The 20,285-nt window shown below is 36.3% G+C and overlaps 1 protein-coding gene across 2 annotated transcripts in view; it reads left to right on the forward strand.

Annotated features, from left to right (window-relative positions):
* NUP107 (nucleoporin 107) overlaps positions 1-20,285 on the forward strand; it is a 31,066-nt gene that overhangs the window by 4,909 nt on the left and 5,872 nt on the right. For both annotated transcript variants that reach the window (XM_075495340.1, XM_075495348.1), the window contains exons 4-20: positions 2,262-2,377; positions 4,317-4,452; positions 4,979-5,082; positions 6,860-6,987; positions 7,314-7,362; positions 8,549-8,620; positions 9,132-9,220; positions 10,140-10,218; positions 11,204-11,317; positions 13,083-13,173; positions 14,340-14,416; positions 14,957-15,016; positions 16,437-16,582; positions 16,689-16,737; positions 17,876-17,945; positions 18,386-18,504; positions 20,128-20,166. In XM_075495340.1, coding sequence (XP_075351455.1) covers positions 2,262-2,377; positions 4,317-4,452; positions 4,979-5,082; positions 6,860-6,987; positions 7,314-7,362; positions 8,549-8,620; positions 9,132-9,220; positions 10,140-10,218; positions 11,204-11,317; positions 13,083-13,173; positions 14,340-14,416; positions 14,957-15,016; positions 16,437-16,582; positions 16,689-16,737; positions 17,876-17,945; positions 18,386-18,504; positions 20,128-20,166 — 1,538 coding nt within the window. The remainder of the gene's footprint in view (positions 1-2,261; positions 2,378-4,316; positions 4,453-4,978; positions 5,083-6,859; positions 6,988-7,313; positions 7,363-8,548; positions 8,621-9,131; positions 9,221-10,139; positions 10,219-11,203; positions 11,318-13,082; positions 13,174-14,339; positions 14,417-14,956; positions 15,017-16,436; positions 16,583-16,688; positions 16,738-17,875; positions 17,946-18,385; positions 18,505-20,127; positions 20,167-20,285) is intronic.

Below are 20,285 nucleotides of genomic sequence, written 5' to 3' on the forward strand. Positions count from 1 at the left end.
CATCAGGAGATGTCACTAGACAGCATGTACTCTGTAAACCTACCATCTATTTTTTAACAGACTTCAGAAGGAGACTTTCTGGTTTCTGAATAATGATTCTCTCTGCAAACTTCCCTAAACACAGCTGACAATTATCCACATGTGTGGCTATGATTTGTGATAAACTTTCTTCAAACAGCATTATAAGTGGACAGGCAGTCTTTACAAAAGGTTTGCTATTCGGCGTCGCTGCACTATCTAATCCAAAGACTTCTGCGCTTCTTCATTACAACCCTGCATTTCTCCTTGGATTCCTGGCTTTCTTCTGTTTTACCTTTGCCACTGCACCATACAGATTTTCTAAGAGTCACAAGTGTCATCTGCTACATAGGCTAGAGCTGCTTCTCTTTCAAACTGTCTGATGATTCTGCAACAAACAAAGCATCAGCATTTTCACTCCTGTTTCTGTTCCTGTTGTACAGTCTCATTCCTACAGTGGAACATTTAAAGTGTTCTTATGAAGTGCATCCATTATCCCCTCTCCTGGGGACAAGGGTTTTTGCTTCCTTTGATGTCAGTTGCTCCTAATTGTGAATTTGGGGGTATTAGAAACTGTATTTGAGGATTATTCAACATAATTCTTTTTGCCACCCTGTAAATTCCTAACCCTTGAGTGCATTGTATCATATGAGTATAGGGTTTTATAGTGATTATTTTCTGGTACCATGGAGGAGAGGAGAATGATGACCTATTAACAATTTAGATGCTTTGATCTGCAACTTCAGAGTCAGACTATTAATGCTAGTAGCCATAACTCTCATTTTACAGATTGAGAATTGATTTGTCTCTTTGATCTTCAGTATGCCTGACTTTCAGATCTCAAGAGTTTAGGGAAAAATTTTTTGTGACGATTCAAGGTATGTGCTAATACAAGGACATAAACCTTGGGACAGAAACCTTTGGTTCTTCAGCTTTCTAGATCTGTGTGAAACCGATGCATGGAAAACCAAATCTACCTATTGATATGAAGCCTTCCAGGGTCCCTGTACCTGTTTGCAATGACCTTGCCCCCTTATAATTTGAGGGTGTCAGTGATCTGACGAGATACACTCTTGCAATCTTCAGGATGAGTCTGATGGAGACCCTGGACGTGCTCTATTTTGTGGTTGTATATGCTGTTGTAGGCATCTTTGCCTCTGATTCCAGCAGTCCTCAAGTCCAAAAGGAAATGTTAACGATCTCGATGCTGACTGAAGCTATTTTGGTATCAAGAACTGCTGCCAAGGGCTGTACAGGCACTTCTGTCTCCAAATTTGCTAACAAAACTTTGGGACTATGTGTCAGTCCCTCTTTGCAGCTGTTGACACAGCTCCTGATTTGCCTGTCACTGTGTTGATGCAACCAATGTTTTTAGGTGACTTTCCAGGCTGTTTGTGTTTGATAAGAGGACCCAAGCAGCTACTGTCTCGGTGCAAATTCTGTGGTCTTTGGGCTGTATGAAGGTCTGTTGTGGTGGAGCACCCTGTTGTCATAGGATGGGGCATTTATCATCTTTGCAAAGCAGTGTCTCCATTTTTAACATAGGTCAGATATTCCTGGGAACATTAGCCACAGCACTGATGTGCAGATGTGGTGCTTGGAAGAGCAGGCTTGTTGCCTTTTGCTTTAAGGGTTTGGAGACCAATTGCCAAGAAGGAGTGACTGGAGATTTATTGCTATTTATGCTCATGGTGTGAGCGTACCAATGAACTCTTTAGTAACTGAAGGTGTGTCACACATTTGGTGCATATATACACTCGCATTCAACCTGGCTTCAGACTTCTATCTGGAATGCTGTTGCACTTGAGGAAGAACTGAAATGGCAATCGATATACTTTGTCTTTACATTTATATGTGCCCTACTTGGAAAACTAGAGCTTGAGTATGCTCCAGGCTTGGTTAACAGCGTGTTTGTATAACCCTAGCATAACTAGATGTGTAGATTATTAAGTTCCATTATTGATAATTAACCTCCTTATTTCTAAGTGTTGTTGGGCCTAAGACTTGTTTTTCTTTTATAATTGGCATTTGTGGCTTTGGTACAAGCCTTCTGATGGAAGGAAAATGAAGACGGACAGGAACAAGTTACTTCTCCATCAGGCTGGTTTGTCTGTTTCTTGTGTGACCGAGCAGGATTTCATAAATACTTCAATCTCTGTCATAAGATTTCCTTTGGAGCTCCTTGATAGAGCATAGAGGCCTTAAATACTTTTTCTTTTCAGAAAAGGCTCTCTCTCTTTCAGTTACTGCACTAAATCGAAGCTCCATGAAGCCATCAGATATGACTCCCATCCTGGGAACAGGAGGAAAATCTCCTCTGATTCTACCAACTCCTGGACTTTTCAGCAATTTGTCGATGGTAAGATGGTTAGAGCACCTTTTCCTCTTTTGTTCCTGTGAAACGTATAAGAAACTACAAATTTACAGTGTTTCAGTGCTGTTTGCACCAAGGATGAACTGTGGGTGGTACAAGCTTGCTATTACTACTATTGCTGCTTGCTACTAGTATTATTTATTACTATGGTCTTCTTTGAGATGATGCAGTGAGGAATAATAGAGGAGTTTAAGGACTTGCTAAATACACCGTGTGTGTTAAGCTAGTCCTTATAACATCAGCCTGTGACTACAAAAATCTTGACTTTGCTTGTTTATAAAGTCTTCAAAGGCAATTGTTTTATGTCAGCAAGTTAAACCTTCAGAATTTTTCTTATTTTATCACTCTCCAGTATTAGGCTTCACTTGGATGTTAAAGTTTGGACTTCAGAGAACAAGCTTTTCTGATTACTTTTCAGATGACGTTAATTGTCTTCTACTGTAATGTCTTTGGAAAAACACTGATTAGAAAAATTATCAGTAGGGACGTCTGAAGTATTTTATCTCCGTTTATTTTTAAATTAACTCAAACCAAGTTAAGATGTCTTTCTGTATGTGCATTTTAATTCATTCTCCCTTCTGGTTGTTTCTGTAGTTTGTTACAGCCCATTTGTTTCTTTAAATTATCAGGTTCTGGGGCCTAGTTGGTCAACATGTATACAGCTCTTAGCAGTGGCACTTTTCCTCTGATTCAGTGCCTCTTGTCCTGTAACTAGCATTTTGTGAGTGGAGCATATTCTCTGACTTGAATCCAGTTTAGATTAGCAGGGAGAAACTTGGGACTAGAAAAAGGCTTTCACAGGAGGGTGATGGAAAAAGGACTTAAAATTGTCTTGTGGAAATTTACTTGCTGGTAGATAAGAACACTCATCAGCCTTTTTGTGTTTCCCACAGAGACCTGATACAATTTTATTGGAACTGAGTTTCTTGTTGTTTTTACTCTGCAGTTGGAGTGCTATAGCATTCTGTTCTGGTTGGCTAGAAGGCAATAATGGCAGAGAGAAATCGGGCAAGAGGAATAGTGTGGGTAGAAACTGGGGCATAAAAGGAAGAATAACAGGTATATGTCCACAGTTTTTGGATATGCTTAAGAGACTGCTACAGCAGTGTCATCTGGTTCCCTGTTCGCACTTGTTTGGGTGGGACCAGTCTGGAAAAAGAATCAACCAGTGGCACATCTCTAGGTCTTTGTATAGCATTAATTGCTGCTGAGAAAGCAATTGCTGTCATGGAAACAGCTATAGGAAGCTGTCTTGTCAGTGCAGTATATGTACAGTCTATCTTCTGTTTTGGCCATTTTGCTGCTCTGATGTCAGATATGTTAGCAAATACCTCCCCTGAAATACCCCCCAAAAAGTATAGATATGTCTTTATTTCCCCCTTTAGTATTCTGATACTAGCTGTTATTTTAAACATGTATTGCTTCCTTCGATCGAATGGTTTTGAGCAATTCACAAAGGTTGAAAGACTGGTAAATGGTTCTGGTTGAAATTTTAACTCTTTTGCTTAACTTTTCACAGCTGCTTTACAACCTAGGCAATGTTTTTCTGTCATTTTTTTACTTTGAAGGACAAAATACTAAGTAAACATTTAGTGTAATAAAATATGAAAGTTTAGAGTGATTTATTTGTTTTAAGCTGAAAAGTGATACATGGTGTTTTAAAGTAGGTCTTATTATAGTAGCTTCTACTTTAATTACTTCCTGAAAAAAACATTGAGAATTTCCTTTTTCCAGATTAAAATTTATCTTTTCAGAGCTGTTTGTTAAAGGCATAGTTACACCTTATCTAAAGGCAGTTATTTCACTAATAATTTTTAAAATCGCTCTGTTTATACCATTTATATAGAATGAAAAAACTTGGAGCTAGGCTTATAATAATCTGAGATTGCTATTTATTTTCCTTATGTTCTTTTTATGCTTTTAGTTGGATGAAAGTAGCTGGACAATGGCACTCTCACCTCAGCAGACGGGAATGTTTGTAAATCTAGACGTGTCCAATATGACAGAAGATGTCACTATGAGCGCTGTACTGTTGCGTGAGGATGATCCTGGGGAAGCTGGTGAGACAATCTGAAGTTTTAATAATGACTACATTTTTTATTTATGGGATATAAATATATATGGGGTATTTTTCTATATTATTTTGCTGAGATATTTCTTTGTCAAAAACAGTCTCGTTTAAAAAGTTTGGAAAGTTATCTCTTCCAGTTATTGGAGTTCTGAGAGTTTTGTCTTCTGTGGAACCTGATGGCACAAATGGGATGCTCTGGTGATGTAAGACACAAACCGGATTAGTTTTGTGGAGATACAGAAATGAGTTTGTTGTTAGAACTTTCTCAGATGACATGTTTACAGCAAAAGTTTTATAATTATTTGACACACATTGTAGCTTCTGTGTATCTTACTATCTTAGCTGATAAGTTCTACTGACTTTATGGGATATAAATAGTTCATATCATCATTGTCCTCATTTAGATTTATGAAAGATGAGATGCCTTGTCATCAGAAAGATTTTTCTTGTAGTGTGTTGAGGTTTTTTTACCAAGTTCTGTCTGACTAATATGACTCTTCTTAAATCTGTTGTAGCTACTATGAGCATGTACTCAGATTTTCTGCATTCCTTCCTGAAGCATACATCAACTACCATTTTTGATCTTGTGGATGAGTATGAAAGTATTTGTAACAGTCAGGTAAGTAGTTTGCTTGATTTTTTTAATTTACCTTATTTTACAGTCCCTTCCCTAAGTGGTGTCGCTATTTTGCTTTAAGCTGAGAAGTCACAGTGCTTAACATAGGTAATTTAAATCTTCCAGCTGGTTGCAGTCTTATGAGTCACCAGACACTAGCATTGAATAGCATCTCTCTTTCCTCATACGCTACTTTGGCACAGGAATACCCATTGTGTAGCTTGCTGAATACTAAAAATGTCATCTGGCTGCCATTCCACTGCAAGTGTCAAGTGACAATAAACATCAGCAGATGTATAGAATTTTTGTCAATGATAATAAGCTGGATTAAAAAGTACTTATTTCTCTCGGGTATAAATAAATGAAATCATTGTATTATGATGCTTTAAGATTTCTGCTGCATTACTAACAAGCTGGCAGTATTATGCTTTAAGAATTTTCTGCTACATTACTAACAAGCTGGCAGTAGAGGGCTCAACGTTAGATTTAAGGTGTCTGCTTTTAGACACAATTTTTCATTTGATTGGCTGTTGACTGACAATTTGAGATTGGCAGGGATTGACAGTTTGAAAGGAAGAAATTATGATGTTTCTGTCAATAAGTGTTGATCACAAAAGAGGGAGGTGGGCAGATAATTTTTTTAAGAGACTTCGTACCTGTGTCTATGTTATTGATAGACATAAGATAATGTGTTCTTGGTAGAAGGTTGCTAACCCTGTTTTATGCAAATTTGTTGTTGGGGATGAGTTGCAGAGTGCTGAGGTCTTTCATTAGTTGTGTACCACAATTTTGTTCTCAAGTGGGAAGCAGACAAGAGAAGAAAATAAATTTTTTGAGATGGTGGAACTTCCAAGATCTCTTCCATTCCTCCTGTTTGAGAATATGGATACCATCTACAAGATCATGGAATATGGAGTGGTTGGTTTAAGCTGCCTGGAATTGTAGGGAGTTGATTGTATGTTGCCAAGGACCTACAAAAGTAGAGTGAAGGATGTTGCTCCAAGGATTGGCTTGGATGTTGCTGACAGGGCTTGGGATGGGGGTGGAGGGACAGCCCTGAGCTGTCATGATGCCTCTTAGCTGTACCCTGATATCAGTCCAGTGTCTCCTAGCAGCCATGAACGCTTCATGTTTTCTGGGAGATAACAGAAGGGAACAGAAGATCATGTTCCTCTCCTGCATTATAATGGTACACTTCATTCTTTCCTCTAAACTAAGTTTTCTTCATAATAAATAAAGGAAAAGCTAATAGAATTCCTTTTTGGTGATATTGTAAATTATGTGGTAACTGACAGTTTGGGTTTCCTCATTTACCAGAGCTTGAAAGGAAAGGGTATTTTTCAGGTGCTGAGAAATACTGTAACTAATACCAATAGGGCTGACTTTATGTTGGATATTGATGTATATGGAAACAAAGTTGAGGGTTTTGGTGGTTGGGGTGGTTTGTTGGGGTTTTTTTTTCAGTGGTTGCCTTCTCTCCCTCCCAGTGTTTTGGTGATTTTTAATTGATGGACGTAAGCTGTTTTTATCCTGGGTTTGTACAGTGCCTTGCAAAACAAAGCTACTCTCTTGGTTTATGCTGTCTAGGCTGTGTTAATATTATTTTTATTAGTAATTAAGGGAATTTATGGTGTGGAGTATCATGTACCTATTTTGAAGAGATGGTAATCAAACTTGATTGTTGAGAGCATTCAGGATAATGAAAAGATTGCTGTAATGGCTTAGGGAAAAAAATACAATGATGGGCAATATTAACTATGTATAAATTTATTTACCTCAGGTGAATATACTAGGGAAAATAGTTTATCGGGCAACTCCTGGACAGCAAAAGTTTTCAAAAACTGCCAGTGTCTTGTGGCTTCTCAAGCAGGAGATGGTAACTTGGAGACTGTTGTCCTCGCTTTATAGGTAATTCCTTTGAAAAGCACATTATGTTTTTGCACTGAACTGACTTTCTTGGATATATTTTTTTATGAGTTTATAAATATGGAGTGGAGCAATTAAGTACCCATTAATAATCTGTTTATGGAACTAGGTGCTGATATATATGTCTATTTATTATCTATTTACAGAAATGAAAAGTTGTAAATGGGCCTACTCATTACTTTTGCAACTTCTATTATTTTTTTAAAGAACATTTTTGTAAAGGTATTTCTAAGCTCTTTCACTTCAGCATTCTGCTGAATTTTCTCAGCTTTATTTTAATCATTAAGGTTTTGCACTTCTATTTCTAGAGACAGAATACAGTCTGCACTGGAAGATGAAACTGCGTTTGATATCACGGTAAGCTTGGATGTTTTTAGGTTTTTTTAAGCAGATAAGCTAAATACAAGCTAAATGCTTGTACTCTTCAATCTCAATATTGCAGCCACTCAAAATTCAAAGGTGAAAGAATGTAAGCAAAAAAGACTGATTTGATTTTTATCATGACAAAGATTAAATTATTTCATATGTTGTGAAAATTGAATTTAAATATTCAGTTCTAAACAGAAAATGCTAATATAAAAAATATTATAAACTATACTTGATGGTTTATTTCCTTAAGTATTCCACATACACTTGAAAAATCCACTAGAAATAACTATTTATTTCTTTTTAAAAGTTGCATCAGTAGCGGTAATGTTCCCACAGGTCGAGATAATTTTGCTTTGCCTAAAAGAAGAACATGTGGTCTCAAGCTATCTAGCCTTTGCAATCCTGATTCCAATTTGTCTCAAGAGAAATCCAAATTTTTTAGCATTCTTATTTCAGCTGTAGTCTTCTTGTCTATGTCAATACAGTGCTTCCAGCCTTTGCTGCCAGAATATGCTTAGGAAGACAAAACAATAAGTAAAGTGACTCTGCCTTTGTAAAATTCATGATCGCAGTTGCTTTTTTCTGTCATAAAATAGCTTCCTCTAGGATTCCCACTGCTAAGTTATCACTATTAAATTAAACACTGTTGTGCCAAAAACCAATCTCCTTCTACGTGTGTTTTTTAGGAAAATGCATCTTCTGTTCTCTTTTTGTTGCAAGTGTAATGAAACCTAAATTAATGCAGGAGAGCAGATAGAAGGATCAGGGTTCTGGGGTTGGGTTTGTTGGGGTTTTTTTTCCACTTGTTCATATTAAGTGTGCATATGGTCTTGGAAAATGTCATCTTTTTATGTGTACAGTAATAAATGGGATTTAGGATAATATGAGTGCAATCAGTGGAATCGATGGATCTATGTAGCATCTTTCTGTGGTCATACGTTTGTGAATTATATTCTGAATCTCATTTTTACAGTTTTCAGTGTAACTGGATGTAAACAATCATCCAAATAGAACAAATGTATAGTGTCATCCATTTCTAAAAAAGGGGTGGGGGAGAGGTAGCATACTGAACTTGTAGAAAGTTTTTTGAGTTAGTATGTGTTCAGTTTGGTATTCGTGGTTTTGTGGCAAGTTTTCTTTTCCATGAAGTAATAATCAGCTTTTTCTTAAATAGGTTTTAACTGCTAGTGAAAAGACAAACGTAGACAACTTGTTTCAGAAAGATTCACTTGTTCGACAAAGCCAGGTATGACGGAAAGTTTTTAAAATGAGAATGGAAATAGATCAGTAGACGCTTAAATGTTTATAACACTAATGCTCTATGCACTTTATTAAGCTGTTTCTAATACTTATTTCTTTATATTCACTGAAGTCTGTTATTCTTTTGAAGTCTGTTATTCTTTGTATGTGTAAAAATAATGCTCTCTGGTTTCTAAAGATCAGAAATGTTTTTCAGGCTAGCTTGGAGAGGATGGAGGGCTGAGAGCTACTCCCATTTGGAGCATCTGTTACTGTTGATGATGATTAATAAATTGTTAAGTAGCACTGTAGTAACTGCAGCATCTAGTGAGAAATAGAGATCAAGTGCCTGAACAACCTTCCTATTGGATACTTAAAATGAAAGTGGAATAGTCTTCAGGATGTGGATGCCTTTGGTTACCATGTAGATAACGAGTAGATCCAGTGATGACAGGAAGGCAGTTAAAATACTATTTGTTACATGTTTGTTTTAAAAATGCAATTTAATTTTATTCCAGCTGGTGGTAGATTGGCTAGAGAGCATTGCCAAGGATGAAATTGGGGACTTCTCGGATAATATTGAATTTTATGCAAAATCTGTATATTGGTGAGTTCAGACTTTCTTTGATTGTATACATGCTCCCATCAAGTGTAAGATTCACAGGCTAAGATACAGAATCACTCTTAAAAAGAAGTGGATTTTTAAAAGTTGTTCAGTTCATTCACTTCTTTTCTTTAAATTCTTAGATGTAAAACTTGAGATTTCCTACCTACCCACTGAAGTATGTCTTCTCAAAAGTCAGTTACTGCTTTTGGGAGGCGAGGATAGAAGGAAAACCATCAAAGCAACTTGATTTAATCTTAACGTGGATGCAGATTTGATTTTTCATAATAAGGCACAAGAAGAGATGGTCACCTGCTGATCAGCTTGTTATTTACGCTGGATAAAACCATTTTTATTACATTTCACAGGCCATTACTTTTTTGTCTGGCTTTAATTTTTGCCTGTTTAAGTTCTTGTCATCACTTTGTGTCATTGACCCTTCACCAGAAGCTGTTATTGTCATCTGTATTATCAATGATGGGTTTTATGGCAGAAAAGGCCAAACGTACCTTTGATTCTAGATGCCTAGAATAAACCTGCTTTTAATGGCCAGTGAATACAAGCTTTTGGAATTGTGTGTTCATCCTAAGTTGAATTTCTGTTCTAGACTGACTTTATAGTGAATGCTAATGGAAAATCTTGCTCATGCAGAAATCAATTCGTAGTTAAATACATGAATGATTGAAATAATGGATGCTTTTGACAGAAATCAAAGATATCTGAATTGATTCTAACATTGTACTTCTTGTGAAATGTTGCATTTTCACAACAGTAACACAGTCCATTGATAAACCAACCAAACCAAGTGTGTCTCTTCTGTAACCATATTCCATGTAACAAAAAATATCTTCCAATATTTGTATCTTATTAAAAGATCCTTGCTAAGAAAACATTTTTCTCAAAAACATTTCACTGCTTTCAGGGAGAACACGCTACATATCCTGAAGCAGCGACAGTTAAGTACATACATTGGAAGTTCTCGAGCTCTGGTAACAGAGTTGGTAAGTATTATTTAAAAATAAGGTTTGGTTTCAAAATCGGTTAGAGCATATATGCTATTTTCACAGCCTTCCACCGATTTTTAGATAGTTGTACTATCCAAAAGTAGTTGTACTGTCTAAAAATTGCAGAACATTTAAGTTGGAAAAGATAAAAATTAGTACAGAAATTTTGAGGCAGGATACCTCTGGAGTTTCTTTTGGGATATGTGGACTTCTGTCTTCTTTCAGCAGTCAAGTCCACACCCCCACCCCACCCTCTGTCACAAGTACCTGTGGTCTGTTTGGTGAAGTAAATGGCTTTTTAGTACTTTTTATGTCTGAAACAAACTCATGTTCCTAACCAGAAAAGTTTATAAAACTGTTTGGAAGCCCTTGCAGATAAGGGCGTGCTGTCTTTATACAGTAACTAGTACAATGAAACCAAGTCCTGATGGGATTCCTTGAGAGCTACTATAGTAAAAGCTAATAGGGAAGTCAAGGAAAGAAAGGACTGTCCAGTAGAAGGAGGTAATGAACTGTCTCAGTGACAGCAAAGCAGTTGTAGAAGATTAATTCAATTGGGGAGTGATCTGAGATATTGATTGGCTTGAGAAAATCTGTTTGGATTAAATAGAAGCAAGTACAGCTGTTGTGAGAAGCCTTCTCAGAAGGTGGAGGAGGAGAAACAGTCTGGTAGGTAGAGAGGCAGAAGGGGAAAGGATGTTTGAAGGTGAGAAGAGCTGGAAGATGAGAAGTTTGGGGCAAAAAACCAAGGTGGTGGAGTAAATAAAGAAGTTGCAATGCCTCCTTCGATAGGAACAGTGGCAGAAGAGGAATAGAAGAAATGAGAGAGGAAAGATGGGGAAGTATCATGCTAGGTATGTGGGTTGTACAGATTGTTGTGCCAACGTGAAAAAGTGATGCCAAATTATAAAGCAGGGCAGGAAATAATTGGAAGAGACAGATAGGCATTGTGTGGATGGATGGTGACTTTTTTTTCTTGCAGGACCCAGATGCTCCTATAAGACAGAAACTGCCGCTTGATGATCTGGATCGAGAAGATGATGCAAGGTTATTGAAGTATCTCTTCACTCTCATCAGAGCGGGAATGACAGATGAGGTAAGCTGCAGAAAGTTATAGTATCTTCTTGGTTAACTAGTTTAACTTCTTTTAAATCTATATTTAAATGTATATTAAAGCTAATGAAAAGCTGTGGACTAAAGTGTCTGTTTAAATTGGGCAAACCATTGTACAAACCATTGCAGTGGCACATTTGGAGGTGTGTCCCAGGACTAAGAACTGGGGACCGGTGCACAGCCTCCATAGGCTAGTAGTGCCATCAGAAGAAATGTAGTTATTTGCAGTGGTTAGTCTTATTAGTTAAAATAACTTTTCTCTCTTGCTTTCTACCTTTCATTTTCTTACCTTTATTGGTTGGCAAGGTCTTCAGCAGTGAAAACTCTGCTAGACTTTATCTAAGTATTCTAGAAAGCACGTTATTATCCTCCATTAACTCTTTCACTGTAAGTCTGCTTGTTCCCCTACCTTAGAGAAAATATATGATGTGTATACTTTGCATTAATCCTTAGCTTAGTAACATCCACGCAATTTTGGTCCTAAAGCTGTTCTGAATAACGATTCCCAGTTGAGAAGTGGCTTTCATGATTTAATCATGTAAATAGTTCTGTTGTTGTGTTGTCTAAAGGCCTCAGCTGGAAACTGATTCCCTTGTACTAGGCTCTATGTATATATAATGACATTTGAGTAATGGGGGGAAAAAGGGACTTGAGATTCTTGTGCCCAAGACCTTAGACTTAGGAGTATGGTTACTTGCTAGTACTCTGTTCCACTGTGGTGCACATCTATTCATTTTCTGATAGCATGGGCACATGAGCATGTTGCTGCAGGGCAATATGAATATAAATTTGCAGCATCAGTTGTTCTGCAGGCACTGCTATGATGTCCCTACTGTCTGATAAGCATGAATTGGGTTATTGACTACTGAAAGAGTAAGTTAAAATACTTTGAATTTACTCTGAATTAAGAATGAACCTCTGTTCATTTACTGTACAATAGGTAATACACAGCAGGTAAGCTAGAACAACTTACTAGTCTATTCTTTAAATTTACTGTTTGTCACCATTCCCAGAATGGCTGAATGTCTGCAGCCTTCCAGGGTGAAAAGAACAGAATTTGGCTAAACAAACCAAGACTGCATATTGCAATTTCTGTCACTGTTCATAATGTTTTGTCAGTCTTGGAACGGTACCAGTCATTAGATAATTAGATAATCTTTAGCTGACCTTTTTTTTTTTTTTTTTTCCTAGGGGTGTAGGATTGGAAGAATTGTAGGCAATCTTTTTTTGTACAGTTTGTGTTCTACTTTCCATGCTATTCAAAATAGCTTTGTATTAAACCTGTTTGTGCTAGTGCTTAGACTATTGAATATCATTATGGGAAAGGTGGGATTGCTATTTTTGGAAGTGTATGAGGGGTTTGGAAGGCTAAGTCAACTGGAAAAGTAGATGACGGCATGAAGAGATGGATTATACATCTAAGCAACAAGATGACACCTTAAACTAAACTTATCAGAAGGATGCGTAACAGCTGTTCAAGCTAGCAAAGATGAGACTGCAGCATATTTCTCACATTGCTATAAATACTGACTGAAAAACTAAAATGTTTAGTGGAAAAAACATTGATGACATTTTATTTACTTTGAAATCATTCAGTTGTTTTGAGCTTAAGGTTCTTTGTGCTTATTCTTTGCACAGTAGAATCTCTACACAAATTAACTATTTTAATAATGTTCAAATTTTTAAAAGAGAAGCTAGTGGTGTTCCTACCTTGAAGTCTGTTGCTGAGAAAATCCATTATTTTTCAGGCACAGCGCTTATGCAAACGATGTGGTCAGGCCTGGAGAGCTGCAACTTTGGAAGGATGGAAATTGTATCATGATCCTAACATAAATGGAGGTATCTACTTCAAAGTGCATTTGAGACAGATGTAAAAATAGGGCAGAGGGCTTTCTCTTAATATCTGTCTGTGGCAAAGAGAAATAACTCATCTTAAGAGCCTTTTTTGTATCTAAAATATTTTACCATATCTGTTGAATGTGTAAAAACTAATATGAAATTATTTTAGTTGAAGGTGTGAGTTCACTGAGTCCACTTAGCATGCTAAAGTCACCTTATTTTTGAAAATCAAGCATAATCACTAGGAAATAGATGTCTCAGAGTTCCGGACAGATCTTCTCCACCTCCATGTAATGTTTCAGTCTGTATTTTCTCAGCATCTAACTTGTGCCACCTAGCAAACATTTTGTTGCTTACAGACTCAAACTTGGACTCTATATGCAGCTTCAGAAAGGTATAGTAGGACTAGAGTTCAGCAAATGTAAATGCAGGAAAAAGAGATGCTTTTAAAATATTTGAAAATTGTTAAATTACCTTTCTCTTTGGTTCTGGGGTTCCTTGCACACAGTCCTATTTATAAGACAGTACCTTTCTTCTCTTTATGCTTAGGACATTGCAGGATTTAGCAAAGAATTTAAGAACGTGTCTAAGTGTTGTGCATAGCCAGGTCTGGAAGGCATAATGCTTTCCTACTTGTCAAATCCTGATAGCCTGTTACTTTTATCTGCATGATTGACCAGCGTCCTAGCCTTGTTTTGAGTGTACTTACCTAGGCTGCTGTTGTATGGGTTTTAATTCCATCATGCGTGCCCTCACGCAGATGCATGCAGAGTAGCAGCACTGAAGCAGTAACATTTTTTAGAAATTCGTATGCCTTAAGATGTAAAAATTCCTTTTCTCCTTAACTTTGTGTTTTCCAAATGTAAACATTGTAAATATGTTCTGGTCAAAACCATTATTTTCTTCAAAGCTAGATAGCAGCTAAGCTTTCAAAATACTGTAACTTGAAGATATACATTTACCAAACTTCCCGGAAAAGTCACCTTGCAGTCCAGTCGAAAGCATCAAAATGCTTTGGGAAGAGTTCCAAAGGGATTGAAATTGGGTTAATAACAGAAAATAGCCTTTACCTTGTTACTGGTTTCTCTTTTTTTTTTTAATAGCACCTTCCCCCCTCCCCCCCCCCCCCGTCGTTGTTTTTTTTTTTAATTATCCTTTGCATGTAGGAAAAGAGCTGGAGCCTGTTCAAGGGAATCCATACAGGTGCATTTGGAAAATAAGTTGTTGGCGTATGGCTGAAGAGGTAAGATAATGCTGATTTGCTTGATATTAGTATATTAATGGGAACTTTTCTGAACTCTACAACATGATTTTAATAAAACTATGCTCTCTGTGTTTGCTGCCTATAGGATTTGCAATTAATGTTTCTAAGAGGACTTCCGAAATAACATATTTATGTCTTGTAGTGAGAAATCTACATAATCAGCACCAATTTTTCAGGCTTAGGAAATGTCTGACTTTTTTTTTTTTTTTTGGTTGAAAGCGAAACTGCTGACACTAACTTTGACTTTCATCTTGACTTAATTGCATGGGAAAGGAAAAACATTGCTTTCTTTCCAGGTCAATATAAATTTTTCAGATAAGTTACAAGGGGATACCAGTGAAAGGGAAGTCACTTGCTATTCTTATTTTGGTTCCTGATGTGTCCTGTGATTTTCCAGCTTTTCTTGAAACTGTTAGATGGAACGTTTTGTAATGGATTAACCTCTAATAAAATGTAAAGTGACTGGAAGACTTACATGCTTTGTAATTAAAAGTCATATTTTTTTACTGTTTATTTTAGGACCATTTTAATAGATACGAGAGAGCAATCTATGCAGCACTGAGTGGAAACCTCAAACAGGTCTGTCAAGCCTCCTAGTTAAGTGGTGTTTGGTAGTTGTGCATTTTCTTTCTCATATGTGACAATGATATCATCAGAAATACTGCAATTACTGGTTATTGTACTTTTAAAGATCTAGTAAACAGGACAATAGCAAACATTGCTGCTTTAGTAGACATGTTCTTTGTAGGATTGACTTGCCTTAATTAAATATATGGTATACTTTTCTTAGTATTATTCTTGCTGACTTTCAGTACCAACAGTTCTAATGTTGTTGGTTTAGCTATTTTCTAGTTTAGTATTATTTAAGAGCTTATATAGTCACTTTTCTGCTCATGCACAGTATTCTTATAGACGTGTTGGTGTATTCAAAGATTATTCTGTACCCTAATTTAATTATCAATAGGTTTTATACTCTGTACGTTGCTCACTTTTATCTTTAAGTAGTTCTCCTCTTTACTAGTTTTAATCCTCCAGATGTTTTTGTGCTCTCCCACTCCTAACTAGTGATTTTTAATATTTTTTTTTATTCTTAAGAACAATGAGGAACATTGCAGGCTATCATAAAAGTTTCCGTGCTGTTATAGTAATCAGTGGTAAGCTCCTACTCGAGGAGCTTTATTTCCCACACACACACCCCATCTTGGTATGATGTAGTAGAAATAAAGATAATTCAGAAAATAAAAAGAAGGGGAATAGGGAATGTTTTCAGGTTTTATTCATTGAAATTTAAAATTAGTTATTTTACAGGGAAAAAAGGCATTGTAAAATTATACAGATTTAAAGAACAGAAGATACTTACCTTCTTGTGACAGAGCAAAGAGACATTTAATGAAATTAAATGTCAGTAATTTCATTAAAATTCACTAACTTAAAAATTACTGTAAGAGGGTAGTGTTCCATGAAATGCAGTGTTTTCTCTGGAACTTGTCCCAGGGTTTCACTGTTGAAAGACCCTAGCAAGACTCAGAGAAGAACTGGTTGTAAAATTCTTTATATCACCACAGCAGTGGTACTCCCTTCCTCTTACCCTTCGCTGCTCACTACTGCACTGTGACTTGTGCAGTGATGACATAAACCAGTAAGGCAAAGTGATCCTGCTGAAAAATGATCGGGCAGAAAAGTGGATAGTCTTCATCTGGATTGGTTTTCTTGAGGTGGTACACAAGAGGGGGAATGGTGTCAGAGTGGTGCTGCCTCTGGAGGGAGGATAGGATAATTTCTGTTGACTACCTTTGATATAAAATAATCAAGGAACTAGAGCATTATTCAGTGAAAGGATTTTTTGTATCCTGCTTTGACGAAGGAAAGGGTGCTGTTCAAGATGATTATTAGTCTGCTTTGGTGCCTGGAAATCTGATCCTAAATTACAGTTGCTCTCTTCAGATTCTGGTAGTTCTCCATCTCTTGATAATTTTTGCTCTGTTTTTTTAATATGTAGCTTCTTCCAGTTTGCGATACCTGGGAAGATACTGTTTGGGCATATTTCAGAGTCATGGTGGACACTCTTGTTGAGCAGGAAATACGAACCTCAGTAATAACTGCAGAGGAGATGGAAGAGCTCCCTAGAGATTATTTAGAAACAAAGTAAGTTTTAAGTAAAATCATGCTGCTACTCTCAACAAAGGATCCTGTATGATCTGTTTGGAATATTCAAGGTAATGTTTTTTGCCTTTTCTCTCCTACTTTGAAGCTGGACTTCAGAAAAAGTTTTTGAAGAACTTCAGGCAACAGACAAAAAGGTACATATTAATTACAGTGTTTCTCCTCACTGTTTACCATTTTTAACTATTTGTTAGGTTCTACTTCTACTACACTGTTTAACAAAATGCTCAAATATTCTCAGTCACTGATTTATTGTAGGTTTTCTACCTCTGTAATGTGTAATTTCTGAATTCAAATAGATTTTTCTATATGCTGCCCCCTTTTAATGATGAAAAAGATACAGGTTTTGTCTTGTCCCATATCTGCCAAACTAGCTGGGTGTGCTAAACAAATAGCTAACTGTGAAGTGTTGTCAGACATACAAAGCAGACAGAGTAAATCACCTATTTAACACTTTGATAACATGTGCAAATATTGATTACATGCTGTTTTCTTTATAGGAGGTTTCAGATTTCTTTATAGGAGGTTTGTGTGTATATTTCAAAACAGGCCTTTCAAAATTTAAAAACATATTTGCTTAAACAGACTGTGTTTCTTTGTTACTTTTAACACACAGGATACTTACTTCATTTAAGATGGACTATATAACATATGTTAATTTTGTAAAGATTAAATTGAAACTACACTTACTTTGATGGAGTAGTCTTATAGCATTTATCATATTGTGAAGACAAAGACATGTTGAAAGACAGCTTACAGATCAATGCAGTCAGCCACAGATACACCCAGCTGCCTTTGCCTTTCTAGTGCAATCCTCAGCATATAGCAACTTTACAGGTGCATTTAAATTATATTTCATGCATTAATTCCTCTACCAAAAAAAAATATCTTCCTCCTCAAGTAAGTTTCACATGCCTTTTCTTTAAGGATTTATACACATTGTTGCTTCTTCTGTGACTTTGTAGAATCTATTCTCCGTAGCATTGTTATTTATTCACCTCTTCAGAGCAAAAAGCCCTTAGTCTTGGATCTCTTCCATGAAAGTATTAACTCCACAGATCTATATTCTGGTTCTTTCTTTCAGTTTGTCAATATTCTTGCAACTTGACATTGAGATAGCAAGTGCCTTTTCTCTTGCTCTTTATGCAGAATACCCTTTGAAATAGGAAAGTTTTTTTCCCTAAGGAACCTTTGCTTTATTTATAAGTTTGCTTTCTTTATACGTTATGTTGTAAGATTTTATTCAAAGTTTGAACTTTCTTTTTCTCTCCCCAGAGGGTTATAGAGGAGAATCAAGAACACTATCATGTGATTCAGAAATTCATTATACTGGGAGATGTGGATGGTGAGCTTTTCTCTAAGTGATTTTTAAATGTTAACTGACTACATTATTTCTGGCGACCTTTCTGAAACTTATATGTGAATGGGTTTTAGAAGCACACAGTAGGCAAACTCCACCTAAAAGCTAAGCTGCTTCCTTAATCAAGAGCTGTAGGGACTTTCTGCAGTTTGACATACCAGGTAGTTTTCAAAGTCATGAAATCATGTCAATGTGTCAGAATATATGTGAGACTATTGCTGTAACTTTTTCTGAGAAATGATAAAATATACACAGCAGATATTTAAGATATTACAGCTAAACCTTTCCAAAACTGTTGCTGTTCTATTTTGTTGGGCTTTTGAGGCTAAATTACATTTGTTGAATAAATGCATAATTTTGGAATATTTCTTATGTGTTTTTTCCCCGTGATATGGCTAATACCGACATTTCCTTGATGGCTGTAGGTTTGATGGAAGAATTCAGCAGATGGCTTTCCAAAGACAGAAGTGTGCTCCCAGGACACCTCCTTCGTTTCATGACACATCTTATTCTGTTTTTCCGCACTTTGGGACTGCAGACTAAGGTAGTCTTTGAAGTAGAAATGCTTGTGTGTAAATATATAAACTACATACAATGATGGTAAATTACTACCAGGCTGATGAGGAGCTGCATGCTTAAATAGTGTATTTGTTGATCTTGGAGCCTAAATACAACAGTCAAAATGAGAAAAGAGCATTGTCCTCCCCTCCAGTTCAGCTTGAAAATTATTTTTTGAGGATGATGGATATACTCATAAGCCGTTTATTGAGAAGGACCTGACTCAGACTGCAATATTAGGTTTATTCATAGCAGCCAAGATGCTTTGAATATGACCTGATCTTACACAGAGTCCTTGGAATTGTACCTATTGCTGTAAGGTCATAAAGGTTTTTGCTTGAGGTAATAGGTACTAGCTGAAACTTCCATGTTTTCTCAAAATAGATACTAAGTATAGTATAGCCTACTAGCTACCTAGCCTATTTATGCTAAATACGCAGATGGGTCACATAGCTGCAATTTTCTGAGGCAATCACAAGTAATTGGACGCTCTCCTTTTCTACTATTTTAAAATTTAGAAGCGGTTATGTATCAAATAAGTTTCTGACTGTAACCTATTTTGGTAAAAAACAAATGTGTGTGTTCATTAGATGATTTAAATACAGCTGAGTTGTTATGTTTTTTCATGCCTCTAATCATTGCTTCATTCCCTTGTTGAAATTTATTTTGAAGTCAGTTAACGTTTAGCTAATTAAGAGGAATTGTGTGTGTGTGTACATACACATTGTTTTAGCCAGACCCAAAATTCGATAGAGTAGGTCTTTAAGCTAAAGTATGGTAGAACTAGTCACTAGCATATATTTAACAGGGAGGACAAAAAAGGTGCAATTTCCTACATAAATTCCATTGTGGGATTGTGAGTAACTGTTGATTACTGCCTCTACAATTTTGGAGTAGGTGAATTTACTGGGAGATTACTCAATCAACCCTCCGTAGACCTCAGAGGGAAGAGGCAGTTGTGCAAGCTTTCATGATGTTCCTTATTTGATGTTTGAGTACAATTCATATAGGTATATGCTTAGATGAAGATCTCTAATTTCATTTACACATATAAAACTAAAATGATAGTTCTTCACAGTAACAAACACTTGAGTCTTAGCTAAAGCAGTCGCAGGTGCTTAGACTATACTTCGGTTGTTTAGTATAGGCTATTACAGATGAGCCAGGTGATATTTATATCCTGTGCATAGGAACATTAGAATTTTCTGTAATACAACAGTGCATGTGGCACGCTGCAATAGACATCTATTCACCTGACATTTTATTTATTAATTTAAAAAATATGGTAAAATGGAAATATTTGGAAAACAATTTAAAAATTAGCTTTCCAGTTAGACCAAAAACTATATTATCCAGTTGCTGAAAAAGAAAATCCTTGCAACACTAAATCTTTGAATCAGAAGACACGTTTTTTTTAATCACTCTCCAAGAGAAACAGTTCTTCCAGCTGAGCCTGTTTGAATGTGCAGATTACTGAAGCAGGGATAAGCAAATACCCTTGTGTCTGCGTAACAGTAGTAGCCTGTAAAGTATCTTTTTTCTTTTATTTTTTTTTTTTTTTTGCCACATTATCTGATTTTAAATTGAATTTATATTTGTTTGCAATAAGGAGGAAGTTTCTGTTGAAGTCCTAAAGACCTACATTCAGGTAAGCTTTCAAAAATATAGTTTGCTTTCTCTGATGTAATTTAGACGTAAAGGAGGAAGAAAAGGAGACTTAAAGTTACAGGAGGGGAAGAGCTATGACACAGTTAATGCTCTCTTCTG

Source organism: Mycteria americana, chromosome 1 (genome assembly GCF_035582795.1).
Source record: "Mycteria americana isolate JAX WOST 10 ecotype Jacksonville Zoo and Gardens chromosome 1, USCA_MyAme_1.0, whole genome shotgun sequence".
Taxonomy (NCBI): domain Eukaryota; kingdom Metazoa; phylum Chordata; class Aves; order Ciconiiformes; family Ciconiidae; genus Mycteria; species Mycteria americana.